This window comes from Alligator mississippiensis, chromosome 4, assembly GCF_030867095.1.
Source record: "Alligator mississippiensis isolate rAllMis1 chromosome 4, rAllMis1, whole genome shotgun sequence".
In the NCBI taxonomy this organism is placed as follows: domain Eukaryota; kingdom Metazoa; phylum Chordata; order Crocodylia; family Alligatoridae; genus Alligator; species Alligator mississippiensis.
This window is the reverse complement of record NC_081827.1, coordinates 93,472,033-93,489,511: the sequence shown is the minus strand read 5'-3', so window position 1 is coordinate 93,489,511 and position 17,479 is coordinate 93,472,033. Positions and strand designations below refer to the sequence as shown.

Genomic DNA, 17,479 nt, shown 5'->3' with positions numbered 1-17,479 from the left:
TCAGCGAGGCTTGGGGCATGGTAAAGGGGCGGTTGGAGGCACACATAGCCCATAAGGCTAAGGTGCCCCGAAACACCCGTTGTGACATCTGTCTTGGAGCAGGATCCACCAGGGGTCTGGAAACCCATGGGGTCCAGAGAGTCAATCAAGACCCTGTCCAAGAGGACTGAAACGCAGCCTCCCTATCATTCATACCATCAAAGACATGGCGGGCAAGAATCGAGGGTGCCCACTGGGCCAACTTGGCATGGTAAGAGGGCCTTGGGGAGATCATGGCCATCCTGCAGGACCCCATCGTGTGAGGAAAAACGTTCAGAGAGCTTCAGAGATTTGGGCTGTCCCCACTCACTGCTGCAGGGAGCTGAACCCGGACTCCATGACGGTAAGTAGGGGGAGGGGATTAGAGGAGGGGAGAGGGAACCATGGGGGGATGCCAGCCTGTCCCCATCCCCTGGCTGCTCCCCCACCCCCTTGAGCACCCGCCTGTTCTCTCAACGCCCCCCCCACAAAAACAACCCCCCCCCACAAACTGGCTCCTGCCAGGTGGGAAGGACAATTCCTGCTGTCCCCCACTGCCCCGCGCTGCATGGGGGAGCTCTGCCACAAGCCCCCAGCCCCTGCCCGCTCTCCCAGCCCCCCCCATGGCTGCCCTGCCTGGCCCTAGCTCCCGGCTCTCTCTCTTTTTTTTTTTTTTAAAGCCCTGCACTCACCTGCTGCTGCAGCGGCTGTCAAAGCTTCCGGAGGCTCACGGCAGTGTCCCCCATGCAGTGCAGGGCAGTGGGAGTAGCAGGGATCACCCCCCCACCTGGCAGCAGCTGGTGAGTGCTAGGCTTTTTTTTTTTAAAGAGCCAGGACGCTGGGGCTGGAAGAGCAGGCAGGGATGTGGCCTGTTTGATTCAGAGATTCAGCGGCGGCCGAATCTCCGAATCAGATTAGACTGAACTGATTCTGGACAATTATTCAAATCACCAAATCAAATCACTGTCCCCCGAATCGGCCAAATCCAAACACAAAGCGAATACTAGCCACTTTGCACAGGCCTGATGGATATCAATCTGTTCATGATCAGATTCGGTATTTTGTTTTCTTTTAATTTTTTCAATATGTGGCCACGTTTTAAATTTGATGTTCTATTCAAACTTTACTTTGAAGATAAAATGATTATTTTTTTTAATGGGCTTCCCACTATAATACCTCAATGCTTCACAAAATTTATTTTCACAATGCCCTGGTGAGATGAAGGGGTACTATCATCATCATCATGTTAGAGAGAAGAAACTGAGGCAAAGAGTAATGAAAGTCAAAAGCAGTAGTGGACAATCCTTTTGGCAAGCATACTACAAGTTAAGTCCAAAGTATGAGATGGTGCCACTATAATAATAAGCCAATCCCATCATTCTGTGTCAAATCACATTGCCCTCCAGATGTGGCAAAACTTAACCTACATTCCCAGCTCCTGCTTTGCCAAACTCTCAAGCTAGCAGCACCTCCCACCCAATCCCCAAGTGCAGCCCTGATCCTCTTCCCTTCCCAATGTGTCATCCCAACTCCTGGTGCTCACACCCCTTTTAATTTGGTGGATCAAATCAGGCATAGGGTATGTACAGACATTTGGGCAGGTGAGGGAGAAGTTAGAATAGATCATGTTAAAAATGGCCAGCTGATGATCTAATTTATTTTGCCTATCTGTAGAACTTACACTTAGATCCCTAGTTACGTTGATCTAAGTACATACTCTAGAGAGGTTCCAGGAAGGTTAGATCAGTCAAAAATGACCAACCCAATCTAAGTTAACTGTACCTTGGAGGTACACTAAGTTAGATTGTGCATGGCTACAGCAATCTAACTGCACTTCTGTATATGTTCAGAGTGCAGCCCCAAGACAGGGAAAGCCCAGCTGCTGGCCCCAGCCCCAGCCCCAGTGCTGTGCTTTTCCTATCCCCCCAGCACCAAGCTATTTTTAGCCCCCTGACCCTTCCTCCCACCCCCAGACAGAGCATGCCCCCGCCCCCTCAACCAGCCAGACCCAAGCCTGCAAACTCCCCCGAATCTGTTCCCGGTGCTGTTTTTACCAGTATTTGCCATACCAGGAGCTGACTGAAGTAAGTTGGGCTGGAAGGAGGAGTGGGAAGGATCAAGGAGGGCAGGGGTTAGTTTGGCAGGGGCACTGTTCATCTAGGGGTGGAGGAGTAGGGGCTAAAAATAGCTTTTGGTCGGGGGGGGAGGCAGACCCCTGATCCTGTCAACCCCTCCCCCACAGAGGTGCCAGCCCCCCAATCCCACCAATGTCCACCCATAAAGCTACCAGCCTCCCTGATCTGCCCATCCCTCTCTACAAATTACTTTAACTGGGCTCCTGGTGAACACTGGTAAAACTGGCCCCAGGAATAGTGACAGATAATGCACAGGAGGTAGCAGGATCAGGCTTACCCCCTTCCCATGGAAACTGCTAGCCCCCTGATCCCCCAAGGCCCCCTGTGGACCCCACTACTCCCACCAAGCCCTCACCCCCTGTAGATGCTGTTAGCCCCCTCTTCCGCCATGCAAAGCCTACTAGCTGCCCCCCCAGCCCTCCCTGCTAGCCCCCCCATCCCTTCCACCCCTCCCCCTCCCCTGACTTACATTAGCTTAGGTTCCCAGCACCTATCTAATTGCTAAATTAGATTGGGTGGCCTTTTTTAACCCAATCTAACCCCCCTGAACTTCTGACTGTAATGTCTGTATGAAGCCACAGTCATAAGCACCCAGGAAAAGTATGGTGTAAGTGACATTCCCAGCATCACTGAAAAACTCTATGGCATAGGCAAGGATAAAATCTAGTTCTCCCAGGCCACATTTTACTTTCTCAACTACAAAATCATCCCTTCTTTTCCTCCTGTATCTTGCTTGTTCATTACATCTCTTCCAGCTTGTGTAACAAATGGAAGAAAAATTCTACAGAAAACAGCCTTCTTCATTATGCGACCCTGATTCATCCCCAAAACAATCCCTCCTGCACAGTGAATAAGGCAGGGGTGCCATCGAGAAAAGAGTATGTGAACATGTAATTAATGACTGTATCATAATGCTTTCATAGAAGGGGGGGTGAGTTAAGATTGCAAAGGAAACCTTAATTCTGGCATTTCCTAATTTTTGAGTGCATGCCTTTGAAAAGTTATTATATGCTATTAATGCGTCTTTGTATATAATATTTTTGTTACTTTTGCCTCCATTTACCAGGTATTTACTACATACAAACAGAGCCTCCTAAAGCAGAAGATATGCATTTCACTTATTTAACTGTTTTTAAGAACTAAAAATGTATTTGTGCATACTGCAAGGTAAATACTGTGCTTTGTGTTTGCCTAAATATTCCTATGGGACAGCATCCATATTGATGGATGAGAGAATCATAGTCCAAACCAATGTCCTTTGCTTTAGGACTCCCTGTAAAGACTCCAATACTACAAAGGGATGAATAATGTTTCGTGATTGTCTGAACCAGTAATTCTAGCTGTGAAGCACTGACAATCTTTTCCTTGTTCTGATTGCATCTGGAGGTGATTCAGTTTACCATGTATGTAGAAATCCCATGACTTCAAACCACTGAGTGAGAATGAACTACTTGCAGGCTTTTCTTTTCTGTTAGTATTTTAGCATTTGCTGTGTGCTAGAAAACAATTTACAAAATACAAGTATAACAACCATATCGTCTATTAGAGCAATTCCTTAGGACAGGAAATCATGAGTTCAATGATACCATTGTCACATTACACCCAGATTTTAGCTCTTTGTAAATGACACTGGAGAGTAAAGAGGGTGAAAAAAGGGTGGTCAGAGAATCCTTAACTTTCTTTTAAAATAAGATCCTGAAAGGCAGCTGCAATTCACAGTCTATCTATACCTCCTGTCACCAGAAAATATAAGCTGGGAGCACAGTATGCCCTCTAATGGAATTCTAGTCCAAAGAACGGTTCCCATGGGAATACTCGAATCGGATCATACAATTTGGGTTTGTAGGGTTGGAAAGGACTTCAATGGTCAGCCAGTCCAACCCTGCACTATTCAAAGGGGAAATAGCTGGATAAAAATGTCTGGATAAAAGTAACCTGAGATATCCTGGACAGACCACAGTAAGGATGGGTCTCCAAAGCACAACTGTATAAGGATAATACACTGGAAGAAAGAAAAATCGGGGGATTCAAGACATCTAGCACGTCTGAGGTAGAGAGAGGAGTATAATTTGAGAAATCCAGGGCAGCCTAAGGGACAAAAGGGGAGCACATAAAAAGTGGAAACAGGGAGAGATCACCAAAGATGAATATACCTCCTCTGCTCGTGCTTGTAGGGAGGCAGTTAGGCGGGCCAAAGCTACCATGGAGCTGAGGATGGCAACCCAAGTAAAGGACAACAAGAAATTGTATTTTAGATATATAGGGAGTAAAAGGAAGGCCCAGGGAGGAATAGGACCCCTGCTAAATGGGCAGAAACAATTGGTGACAGACAGGGGGGACAAGGCTGAACTCCTCAATGAGTTCTTTGCCTCAGTGTTCCTAAGTGAGGGGCACGACAAGTCTCTCACTGGGGTTGTAGAGAGGCAGCAGCAAGGCGCCAGACTTCCATGCGTAGACCCTGAAATGGTGCAGAGTCACTTGGAAGAACTGGATGCCTTTAAGTCGGCAGGCCCGGATGAGCTCCATCTGAGGGTGCTGAAGGCACTGGCCGACATTATTGCAGAGCCACTGGCGGGAATATTTGAACGCTCGTGGCGCACGGGCCAAGTCCCGGAGGACTGGAAAAGGGGCAACGTGGTCCCCATTTTCAAAAAGCGGAGGAAGGAGGACCCTGGCAACTATAGACCTGTCAGTCTCACCTCCATCCTTGGCAAAGTCTTTGAAAAAATTATCAAGGCTCACATTTGTGAGAGCCCGGCAGGACAAATTATGCTGAGGGGAAATCAGCACGGGTTCATGGCAGGCAGATCATGCCTGACCAATCTAGTTTCTTTTTATGACCAGGTTACGAAATGCCTGGACACAGGAGGAGGGGTGGATGTCGTATACTTAGACTTCAGGAAGGCCTTCGATACGGTATCCCACCCCATACTGGTGAACAAGTTAAGAGGCTGTGACTTGGATGACTACACAGTCCGGTGGGTGGCGAATTGGCTGGAGGGTCACACCCAGAGAGTCATGGTGGATGGGTCGGTTTCGACCTGGAAGGGTGTGGGCAGTGGGGTCCCGCAGGGCTCGGTCCTTGGACCGATACTCTTTAATGTCTTCATCAGTGACTTGGACGAGGGAGTGAAATGTACTCTGTCCAAGTTTGCAGATGACACAAAGCTATGGGGACATGTGGACACACTGGAGGGCAGGGAACAGCTGCAAGCAGATCTGGACAGGTTGGACAAGTGGGCAGAAAACAACAGAATGCAGTTCAACAAGGAGAAATGCAAAGTGCTGCACCTAGGGAGGAAGAATGTCCAGCACACCTACAGCCTAGGGAATGACCTGCTGGGTGGCACGGAAGTGGAAAGGGATCTTGGAGTCCTAGTGGACTCCAAGATGAACATGAGTCGGCAGTGTGACGAAGCCATCAAAAAAGCCAATGGCACTTTATCGTGCATCAGCAGATGCATGATGAATAGGTCCAAGGAGGTGATACTTCCCCTCTATCGGGCGCTGGTCAGACCGCAGTTGGAGTACTACGTGCAATTCTGGGCGCCGCAATTCAAGAGGGATGCGGATAACCTGGAAAGGGTCCAGAGAAGGGCCACTCGTATGGTCAAGGGCCTGCAGACCAAGCCCTACGAGGAGAGACTAGAGAAACTGGATCTTTTCAGCCTCCGCAAGAGAAGGTTGAGAGGCGACCTTGTGGCCGCCTATAAGTTCATCACAGGGGCACAGAAGGGTATTGGTGAGTATTTATTCACCAAGGCGCCCCCGGGGGTTACAAGAAATAATGGCCACAAGCTAGCAGAGAGCAGATTTAGATTGGACATTAGGAAGAACTTCATCACAGTTTGAGTGGCCAGGGTCTGGAACGGGCTCCCAAGGGAGGTGGTGCTCTCCCGTACCCTGGGGGTCTTCATGAGGAGGTTAGATGAGTATCTAGCTGAGGTCATCTAGACCCAGCACTCTTTCCTGCTTATGCAGGGGGTCGGACTCGATGATCTATTGAGGTCCCTTCCGACCCTAACATCTATGAATCTATAAAAATATACATAAAGCAGTGAGTATGGATATTCTAAAGGACACCATGATTAGGATTTTGAAGAAGTGTACATTAATGAAAAATGAAGAAGAAAAACTTTTCTGGCTACCCAGGAACACCTTATATCTATACATTTTTAATTTAATTGATTTCAGGGAGCTATCTGTAAATAAAGCAAATAAAGCTGCACTTACAGAAAAAACAACCAAGCAGCATTTTAAAAATGTGAAAACAACAGTAATGAACTCCAGTCCATAAGCTTAAGGTACTAAGCGACCACTCATTTTTATTTGACTTTTATGCATTTCCTCCAGACTTTACGAGGTATCAGACAAATATACCAGAAACTTACCCTGAGGGTTATTGACCGTGGTGGTTTCTGAGGAGGATCTTCGTGAAGCCTGTCTCCTAGAGATGCCAAAATGCGTTTTCTGTGGCCAATCAAGCTGATTTTTAAGACCTGAAAAATGACAAAAAGCTCAGGTAAGAAGAGTCCATTAAAACCTGTTAAACAAAAAACCAGTCAGAAAAAAACAGATTTTCAATAAACCTCTTAACAGGTAAGTCCTCTATATGGGTAAAATAGAAAGAGATGGATGAAAAGATTAGCATAAAGGATTACAGATGGGAGAAGAGGAGGAGGTTGCCAAGAGAGAGAGAGTGAAAGCAAGAAAGAGAGAGAGAGTTCAAATAGAGAATGATAGAGAATGAGAGCCCCCCATTCCTCCCCCCAAAGAACAGAAGAAAGCAGGTACAGGTATAGCAAGTTTAAAAAAACAAACAAACAACCAAGAACTCCCCACCAAAAAAACAAACCAAAAAAAACCCATCAAGCAAAACAGTAGAGTGGAGAGAGAAATGAAATGGGAGGAGAGACTTACAGACCCAACTCCAGAGGGGACAGAAACAAAAGCATAAATAACAGCAATGGGGAACACTGCAGAGGGAAAGGTAGGGACACAGACAAGAGAGAAAAAAAGGATACCCAGGGAGGGGAAGGGCTAAGCAACTATAGACAGAAGAGTGCAGAATACCATTGATGATAAGGAAGAAAGAGGAAAGGAAAGAAATGAAAAAGGAAAGTAGAGAACAGCAATAGAAATATACATTTCTCAGAACTTGGAACCTCAAGACTCTGTACTCAGCCAGTTATACCCTCAGCAGGTATAAGCACACGAGACACAAGATAGACCCACCTCCTGATTCTGGTTGGACCACTCTCTCCTGCAGGTACAAAGGAAAAAACAAAACAAAGCAAAACAAAAAAACCCCACTGCAATCCAATAAACTATAGCAAATGGACTGAACCAAACACTTTTGGCCCTTGCTGAATTCCACTGGCTGTCACAATTACAGAGACAGTAGAGCCATTTCCCAACTATTTCTATCAGTGCTCTAGCAGTAAAAACACTTTATTTTACCCTACCATGCAAGCCCCTTCTTCCCCCTCTCCTCCCCACACACACGAGACTTTGGGAAAATGCGGGTGAGGGGAAAGGTAAAAAACTAGAGTATCAGTGGCAGAAAACAATCTGAGCCAAAGAATTTCTGCAAACTTACACTACAGCATTAGAAGGGAAGGGAGAAATCTCTGCTCTCTTATACAGATGCCAAAAATTGTACAGCACAGAACCACTCCAGACTATATATCCTCATAAACCACAACTGCCTCCATTCGCCCCAGAACACCACTGTAAACCCTAGACCCCAGAAAGCAGCACTATGAATACTTAGGACCAGGAAGTGTTGAAACTCTGTTGGTTAATAGGAATTTTCTGTTCACCTTAAAATAGGGCATAGTGCTAAGAAGTCATCACTGTAGACTACAGACCTTACAAATGACTACCCTTCTCATTTTTAAGCAAGTAAATAAAAGAAGAAGGAATTGGAAGAGTTTCCAATTTCATCTCAGCCACCAATATCTTAGGTCCTTCATAGTCTGACTGCATACCAGACAAGGAACTGATATCGCACTGATTGATCCAATGGATGAACTCCTCCTAATGACAGGCAAGGAACTATATCTACATGTTGAACCTATGCTAAGCAATATTTTGATCTGATCATGAAATACTCCAGTTGCCTAGGGATGCAGAGGTACTGGCACTACTATGAAATAGAAATAGTTTCTCCTCCAGACTGAGCCCACTGGGTCACTGGAGAGCTGTTCCTTAATAGCCAATCTATTAAGTTCCACAGACCTGTGCTCTTCTCCCATATTATTCCACGTCTATAGGAAACATTAGGAATGCTAGTGAGACAACATAAGCTAATGTCACCAGCATGCAGGAAATATACAGATCTATCTTTAATTTACATTAAATGCAAACCAAACCATTTACTCAATCTAGCTATAAGATTGAGTCTCAATTTCTAGCTATAAGAAGCATCTCCATGAACTACTGCTGATTCAAGCACATTACTCAGGTAATGCTAGCAGGAAGAAAGTAGTGCTTTGAAGAACTTGGTTCTTCTGAAATATCCCCCACTGTCATAGGCTTTCCCCTCCAGATTATTAAGTTAGCCTACAGTCTTGGGGGTCTTTCTGAACTCCTCAATGCTTGGGAGGACTAAATATGTGTGGTGGGCAGGGAGGGCACAGCATACACAGGGCTGCAGCTGAGCCAGAACAGCTCTGGGCAGGAGCTGCCACCAGAGCCCAGTGGGTGAGACCACAGTGCCATGGCTGCCAAGATCAGGCATGGTGTCAATGGCAGCGTGGAGTAATGCCCCCACTGCTGCTGGGTGGGCAGGAGGCACCTCAGCTTGGCAGCCATGGTGGTGCAGGGCTAACTTCTGTGCTGGGTTCTGCCCACTGGGCCATGGAGGCAGCTCCTGGCTGAAGCTGATCTGGCCAGGTTGCAGCCCCGTACCCCACTGTGGGAGCCGAAATCTGCAGGGGGGCATGCGCCCGTCCACCATGTCACTTGTGCCCTCTCTTACTACCCACTACAAACTCATACATGGGGGAACCAAAGGCTGTGGGTTCAGAGTAAGGGGCAGCGGCCAAGACAGGGGACTGTGGACTGGGAGTGAGGGGCACCTGCAGGACTAGGGGGGTCTGCAGCTTGGGGGTGAGGGGCACCCTCATGGGCAGGGGCAGGGCACTGCTTTTCAAGGTTGCTCCATGCCACAAAGCAGTAGGGGAACAGCCACAGCTGAATCTACATCCTGGTGAGTGAAGGGGACAGGGGGAGCTCTGATTTTCTATGGTAAAAAAAAATCAAAAGTCAAAATATACAGCTATTTAGAATCTGTTTTATTATAATGATTGAGGCACTGGCAGGCTTCCACACTGCTTTAAAATTGTAAATATATCAATAAACATTGTGTTCAACTAATACCTATATATATGAGTGGTATTTCATCTTAATCACAGAAAAACATAGATTTGGGGGGTTTTAATCAGAGAATTTTGGATTCTTTGCAGGAGAATTTGGGATTTTTAAACAGAGAAAACCAGGATCCCTGCTAATTAAATACTGAAGCAAAACAAACAAACAAGCAAGCAAACCCTATTTCTCTATCTCTGATTTATTTTCATGATGGAACTCTATTTTCAGCCTAGCCAAAGGAACTCCCACATTCATAACCTCCAAACTTGACCACTGCACCTCATATATGCCAGTGAAGCAAAACACCCCCCAAAAGCTTCTGGTGTTCCAAAAGTAACAGGTCAAATAATTTTTTGAACACAACTAGTAGTGCTCTTGGCCCATTACTGTCTTCCCAATGACTCGAGTCCAGTTCAAAGTCTCTGTCCTCACACTAAAATCCTTCCACGGGATTGACCATAACACCTCATCAATGAAAATAATGACTAAGAAACATAAAAAGGATTACTAATTAATAAATCACTGTGAGAATAAGGTTTGGTATAACGGATTCTCCCTGAAGCTTCATAAAACCATTGAAGATGAAAAAAGAAGAAACAAGTCTTTACATATTTGCAGGGGAGTCTCCAAATGATTGTACTTTGGAAAAGGTGTGCTTAACCCCGAGAATTGTATGGCTCTGACCAGCAGGTACACTGCTAAACTTGTATTATGTTTGCTCTTTCACTAAAGGATCACTGGGTGCATCTCCACAAGACACATTGAGTGCAGTAGACTAATTCTACTGTGCATTAGTGTGCCGGGCAAAATCTGTGCTAATGAGCTAATACAGCATAGATTTAGTCTACTGCACATTAACATCACAAAAAGACAGTTCATTTGCACTAATGTACAGTAGCGCCAATTACGGTGTATTAAGTTAGTACCTGTCCTTACAGGTATTAAACTTAATGTGCTGTAACTATGGCGCATTAATGAACACATAGATGCACCCACTGTGAATTTGATTCGGAAGACATTTAAAGAGGCACCCTAAAGAAACATATGTTCTGGCCAAAGGCAAATGTAATCATGGAACTGGAACTAGACAAGTGTGAGTCTTTGCTCCCAGTCTTGTGCTCCAGGGTGGTGGGAGGGTCACTTTAATTAGAGTGGCTCTTGGGAGCTGCCTATTTAAAGCGCTCACAGTGTCTCGTGTATTCAGCGTCCCACACCTCAAAATGGTGGTGGGGGTGCTTTAACTTAAGCTTATTCAACAAGCTTTATTAAAGTGCCTCCACTGCCATTTTGAAGTGTGGGGACACTGAATACATCTGACAACAAGGCTGCTAGAGTGTGCTAATTAGCACGCTCCAAGAGACTCGATTATTTGAGTCTAATTAGAACATGTCAGAACAGGCAATTGGCACATGTATCAGTACCCATTGTTAATAAAAGTTGCTTAGTTCTGGTTTCAAAATATACAATGGGTTTCCTATTTTTCTTGCCTAAATGTTCACTATCTTCCCAACATGAAATCTTATTATCTGAAACACTTAAACTTTTAAGTTATAAAATGAGAGTTCAACAGATAATCTGAAAAATTGTTCTTTGATGGATTATCCTTGACAGTATTTAGCAAAAATGTCAAATATCATGAATATGGGTCAATAGTGTGTAATGGGAAGACGGCCTAAAGCAGCATAAGATTAGAGCCATCCCAATGTTGTATACCAAACAGCTATCAGACTCTTGCATTTCCTTAGTCCATAGAGTAATCTTGTGTCCCACCAATATTTTTAACATCAGATAACATGGAATAACTGAAACACTGAATTTTATAGCCAGTCAATACAATGCACCTGACTGTTATGTAATGCAGAATTATGCAGTATAGATTGCAGCATACTTCATGTGTGTCAGTGAAACGAGTTTTGTCACTTGACTATGGTAAATCATCTAGATTTTTTCATGACACTGCTGCAGTAGTTTAAGGCTCTGCATAGCCTAAATTTTATATCAGAAATGAAAAAGCATGTGCGTATGTACTGTGCTGACAAGCACGATACATCCCACAAAACAGTACAACTCCACCTTACATTTTGAATAAGTATAAAATCAATTTTAGTAAGATGGATAATGCCTGATGGTATACTACAATTAAAGGAAAATGAAACAAGTCGCTTGTCAAAAGAGTAATGCAAGAGCAAAGATTAAATATTGTATTTGTCTCCTTATTCTCCAATGGTTGGTCTACATACTCAAATTCCACTAGGGAATGTTACAAATCCACAAAATATGACTGCAGTATTTTATATTTGGATTTATGATTTAGCTGACAGATGTTTAAAAACCAAACACGTATAGCTTGATAACTCCTTGGTGACTCCACGTATACAGATGCCGAAAAGCACAAATTATTCCAGCTAAGGTTTACATTAATTTATGCACTGTTTTTTTTATGCTTTATCTTTTCTTTTTCTGATTGAGTGCTATGATTTACTTGTGCATTTTTATAATCCTTCCCATTTTTTCTGAGACTACATTCTGTTCTGAGGACTACAAAAGGTTACTTAATTTAAAAACCCCAAACAATTGCCTTTCTTTTGCAGCAGTTTAGAAAAGACATGGTACCAGGAGGTAGCACAGTACTAACAGCCACAGCTGTGTAAGAACTGAGACTAACTGGACTGAGTTAGCATATAATAGGCAAAAATTCTTGGGCATAATACAGTCATTATATCTCTCTCACTGACAAATAATAGACACACCACAAAATAGTATAATCCCACCTTGCATTTTGAATGATTTTGCATTCTTTGAATAACTTTGCAACCCCACCTTGCATTCTAGTAAGCCTGTTTATGTCTGGTGGTCTTATATAATCAAAGGGAAACAAGAACCAAATGTATGAATGGGATAGACATAGGCAAATTTAAGGTACCACAATATTCTTTCTCAGACTTCTGGGAGAGCAGACACAGCAGAGCTAAGTAGCAGATGGAATAGAAGCATCTAATCTCACCCAAAAAAGATATCACACACAGTAATTCTTGCCTCTTGTATACTTCCTGGACCAGCAATAACATCACCTCAATACTACCATATAATGGCATTCATATGCCATGGAGTTGAAGGCAGTACAAGAAACGAAATAGAGATTAAAACAGTGGGACAGTGGTGGCCAACCTTTTTTCAAAGGCATGCCACAAGTTAAGTCCCACCCCCTCTGCTCCCTGCCCCCTCCCTGATCTGCCACATGCTACGCACAGCAACTGTTGGTGCCACTTCTGGCATATGTGCCATGAGTTGGCCATCCCTGTCCTAGTACCTCTCTAATGGTATCATCAGTTTCTCCAGAATTTAAACTTCATTTATTTAAGAAATGTTCTTAGGCCTTGAATTGTGAAGAATGCCTTGTAAATGTGAAATTAAACTTTATTATCTATTTAACTGCCGATCGCTCTAGGAGAAACATCTGAGATTGTGGGTAGAGAATAAACTCCTGCTTCACAATATGGATCTTGCTTGGATAAATTGATGATGAGAAAGTAAAGTGCTCAGTGCTTCCATATACTACAGCAGTGCAAGGTATAAATGTGTAAGATGACAGTCCCCATAAAAGTAAAGAATTTAAGGCACAAATTCTTCATGACTCTAGTGTGGAGTCATGAACGTCTAAAAAGAGCTCTAGAAATGGGAAAGTGAATTAATATCTAACCAGTGGTGACGCATAGGGGGTACACATGCACCCACTGACCAGTCACGCTCACCGCTTAGGCGATAGGCAAGGGGGCCAGGCGGGAGTACCAGTGCCCCCCTGGAAGCACCAGCTGGGGAGTGGAGTGTTGTTGCACTCCCAGAAGTGGCCGCAGCGAGATTGGCTGCAATGATCGGCCATCTTGCAATCAGCTGCGGGCCCCCCCGCCCCAGTCAGCGAGATTGGCTGCAGGGGGACCTTCATCCCCCCAGCCACTGGGGAGGCATGTGCCCCCCCTGACTGAGGTGGCACCGGTCACCCATGTATCTAATGCTACCTCACACACAACTAATTAGTTCAGCCTTTTACTTGAGGCCTGTGAACAGAAATTTTCCCATAGCTCTCTGGAAAAACTTACTGTATTTATTGAGACCAGAGAGGAACAGACTCTGGTGCAACATGTAAGTTCTATTTGCATTTGAAAAATTTAAACATCTAGACACTGATGGCAGAATACTGCCTTAAAAGGAACTACCTAGCAAATATCTAGATCATTTTCTGAACATAATCATCATGTGCTTTGAAACCATATTAAGCATGGATACCAGCTGCTTTGCAATCACGATTTAAAACAGATCCAAATACAATTACTGTACTAATCGCAATGTGAAAAAGCATTAGTTTCAAAGTTTGACAGATTTTTTTCCCCATGAACTCTCAAGCTACATTATAATGTCACAATTGCTTATGGAAAACTTGAGTCACACTTGTAAGCTGTTAGACTACTGAGACACAGTAAATTTTGAATATTTGTAATAAGCCTTTAAACATGGTAAAATGTTGTGCATTCACATTATTAAAATATATTTACCCAATTAAAATAAAAAATATATATTTCTCCATTTTTTTTTGTTTTTAAATGCACATTAAAATGTTGGAGTACTGCATTTGAGTCATAACAAGGTCAGGTGAAAGCAGCAATGATAACTATGCACAATCTTCTCTAAGAAAAAATGGAAGAAACTGCAGTAAAGCAGGCCTGCCAGTTCACACAAATGTTGTCCCTGATCTATAATTCACCAATAAAATTTCACCCTAGGCTAAAACTTGGCATACATTACATGGTATAATCACTTTCACTATTTGGAAAGATATGGCTGAATTATTAAAATGTAATAGAAAGTGGTTACTATACATATACATAAACTGCAGTACTGATAAAATTACACTGGCCCTCACTGCTACGTTGAGTTGGGAAACCTGCTGCAGGATGTCCGAGACACTAGAAGGCACAGAAGTTGCCCTTTGCAAGGTCTCTTGTTAAGCATCCCTTCCCAATTAAAGCATCCTAGGAGCCCCATAAGGTCTACATAGTGTCAGAGATCTCAACAACATGGATCCTGAGAACCTATGGAAAACCATTTAGAGGTAGGAACCATTTACATAGATGCCTGCTCTGCCATGTTATTTTGCTGCCCCCTTTCGCTTAGAAACATGGCACATAAGATGTAAGTATTCTTAAAAAAATTATCTGTTTAACCTCCTCTAATTATATAGGTTACAGCAGCTTGGACCTAGCTGCTGCTGGGAGCTGCTCCTGGGGCCCTCTGACAAGGGAAGGGGGAAGAGGTGGTGGTAAGCCCCACCAGTCAATACAGCCCATGTGAAGCCGCCACCAGCAGCAGCAGTAGCAGGCAAGGAGCTTTCCCAGCCTACTGCAGCCATTGGCACACTGGGAGGGAGGAAGAACCTGTGAACAAGCAGCTAATTGCTTAACTGATGAGTCATTAAGTCACCCTCTGTTTTCTTCTTTAACTTCATAGGGTATTAGTCCCGCCTTCCCCTCCTTCCCCTCCTCTCTTCCTCCCTCCTTCCCTCTCTCTAGCCTGCCCTGCCGCCTTCCTGTTCCTGATGCACCATGCTGCTTCCCTTCCCCACCCGACTGTGCCCAGTGCTAAATGTTAACAGGTAATGCATTACTGATATAAATATATTTATGGTTTAAACATTAAACCTTTCACATCCCTAGCACATATAGGTAATAGACAGAAATAACTGGGCCCATGTAAGTGCCATGCTGAATGACCCTACAGCTTCTCAGTACCAGCCATGGACAAATTCAGTGAAAATTAACACAGTTCAATGGAGCATGAACTTTTGGCTACATTTTGACACAACTATCCAGTCACCCTGTTAAGGCATGGAATTGTAGGATAGCGAATTCTTAGTCCTTCCCAACCTTTACACAGATGCCGAATATTAGAGAAGCCATTCCATGCTTACCACAGTAGAAGTATTTTCACAGAACCTTTGAAAAAAGGATGCTCTTGTTCATACTTACCTTGAGGTAAAAGGTACTGCAATACAACTGGACACAAGACAACACTTCTCATTGTCACTGTCTTAATGGAAGTAATTACTTCCGTGTGTAACAAATTGGTGAGAGACTGGTTTATAAACGATACGGGACATGTGTCATTATCCTACTATATTTATTAACCAATTGGAAGCATATGCCAAGTTGTCTTGGTGACAACATTTCACAAGGACAGATGGTTGCCTAATAAATTCTGTTTCTGTAAGCTGGAAGTGAGCTAAACAGACTTTAACCAGAAAAATAAGGCTAAATTATGTAACTCAATGCATGTGTGTATTGTAAGGTTTCTGATGGGCCAGCAGGGCTATGTCTTCCATAATTAAACAAAACCTGGAATTATGGGTCTCAACTCTATAATATGCGCCATTGCTGTAAATTAAAAATACTTTCACTGAGTCAGTATAGTAACACTGTTATAAAAACAGTGGAAAACATGATCAGATTCACAGCCATTATATTTAATTATCTTTTTCAGGGTCTTGAGAGGGGTTGTCTCATATCCTGCTCTTGAAGTAATTTGGAGTTGTGTCACTGGCTTCAGGGGGAGAAGAATAAGCCCTTCACTGTATGTTCTGGGCTAAATACTGTCAGCAACCTGCTTCAAAATTCTTACTGATTTCAATGGCAGAATCTGGGGTGTCTCAAGAAAAAATATTACAGTGTAAGCTTTCATGCTTTTGGGTTGTCTAAAACAATAAAATAATACTGCTGATTTTGTCCTTGCAATGAGGATCTTTAATAATTCATCTGAAAGTTATTAATTTAATTTCTTTATGATAGAAATTAGGAGAAGACAATTAAATTAGACCTGGCCAATAATAATATTCAGTTAATCTCCTGATGATTGGTCTCACTCTGTTGAACCACTTTCTTAGAACAAGCTTTATTAATTAAAGCTAAGCTAAAATTCACAGACTTTTTAAACCTCTTGGTTTAATGTTTTTACAAGAAGCAGATGTAACCTATGATTTTGTACATGTGTGTAAAATTTTTGGTTACATTGATGGCTTGTGGAAAAAAAGTCCATTATACCTACATCCACACAAAGATTATCACAATCATTATCAGCCTAGCTTGTTCTACATGATGCTAAACATATCTTACAATATTTAAACAGCTTCAATTAATAAACTGGTTTATACATACAAAGGGTGAAACACACTCTATCCATTCTCACAAAGCCAGATCACTCAGGCTGGCCGATAGAGTGTTGATAGAGATGTCGCTAGAGTATGCGGCAATTAAAGATGTGAAATGAATTCCCAAATCAAGTACTAGTGCAAGTACTTGCTGCAGAGCTCCTTATCTCTACTGGATTCTACCTATGCCTATGAAATGAAGTAGAGGATCCTCAAGATCCAGTTCTGGAGGTGGACAGGGCCACAAGAATGTTGGACATTTCTTCTAGCCTACTTGCAATGTGACCTTCCATGCTGGCCCATAGAATCCACAATTTCCATGTGTTAACCCCTTTTCCCTTACAGCGTTACTTGAATAATAGAGAAGCCAAAACCAATTCATGTTAATATATAAATTATATAGTGTTCTAATCTTGGAAAGTATTTCAAATACTTCACAATTAATGAAGCACCTGGCGTCGGAACACAATGATGAACAGCAATTAGAGTGGTGATATATAGAAATATACATCTCTATAGAAAACTGGGAGACAGTGATTGAAATAAAATGGACATGTTTTCTGAGTATGGCACAGTTCTATCAAGGACAGATTCTATACATAAAGAAACAGATAATTTTAGCCCCTTTTAGTAAGTGGTCATTGATTTACAAAATAAAATTATATTTTATTTTAACTGCCAAAATAATTTGTGATGATTAATATTCCTCTTATGAATACCAAACAAAGCAAATAAAGACTTGCCACTTGGTATAAAA

At 43.1% G+C, this 17,479-nt stretch overlaps 1 protein-coding gene across 17 annotated transcripts in view; it reads right to left on the bottom strand.

Moving 5' to 3' along the window:
• Positions 1-17,479, bottom strand: part of ANKS1B (ankyrin repeat and sterile alpha motif domain containing 1B) — an 870,204-nt gene that overhangs the window by 73,961 nt on the left and 778,764 nt on the right. For all 17 annotated transcript variants that reach the window (XM_059726322.1, XM_059726321.1, XM_019480905.2 and 14 more), the window contains one exon: positions 6,545-6,652. In XM_059726322.1, coding sequence (XP_059582305.1) covers positions 6,545-6,652 — 108 coding nt within the window. The remainder of the gene's footprint in view (positions 1-6,544; positions 6,653-17,479) is intronic.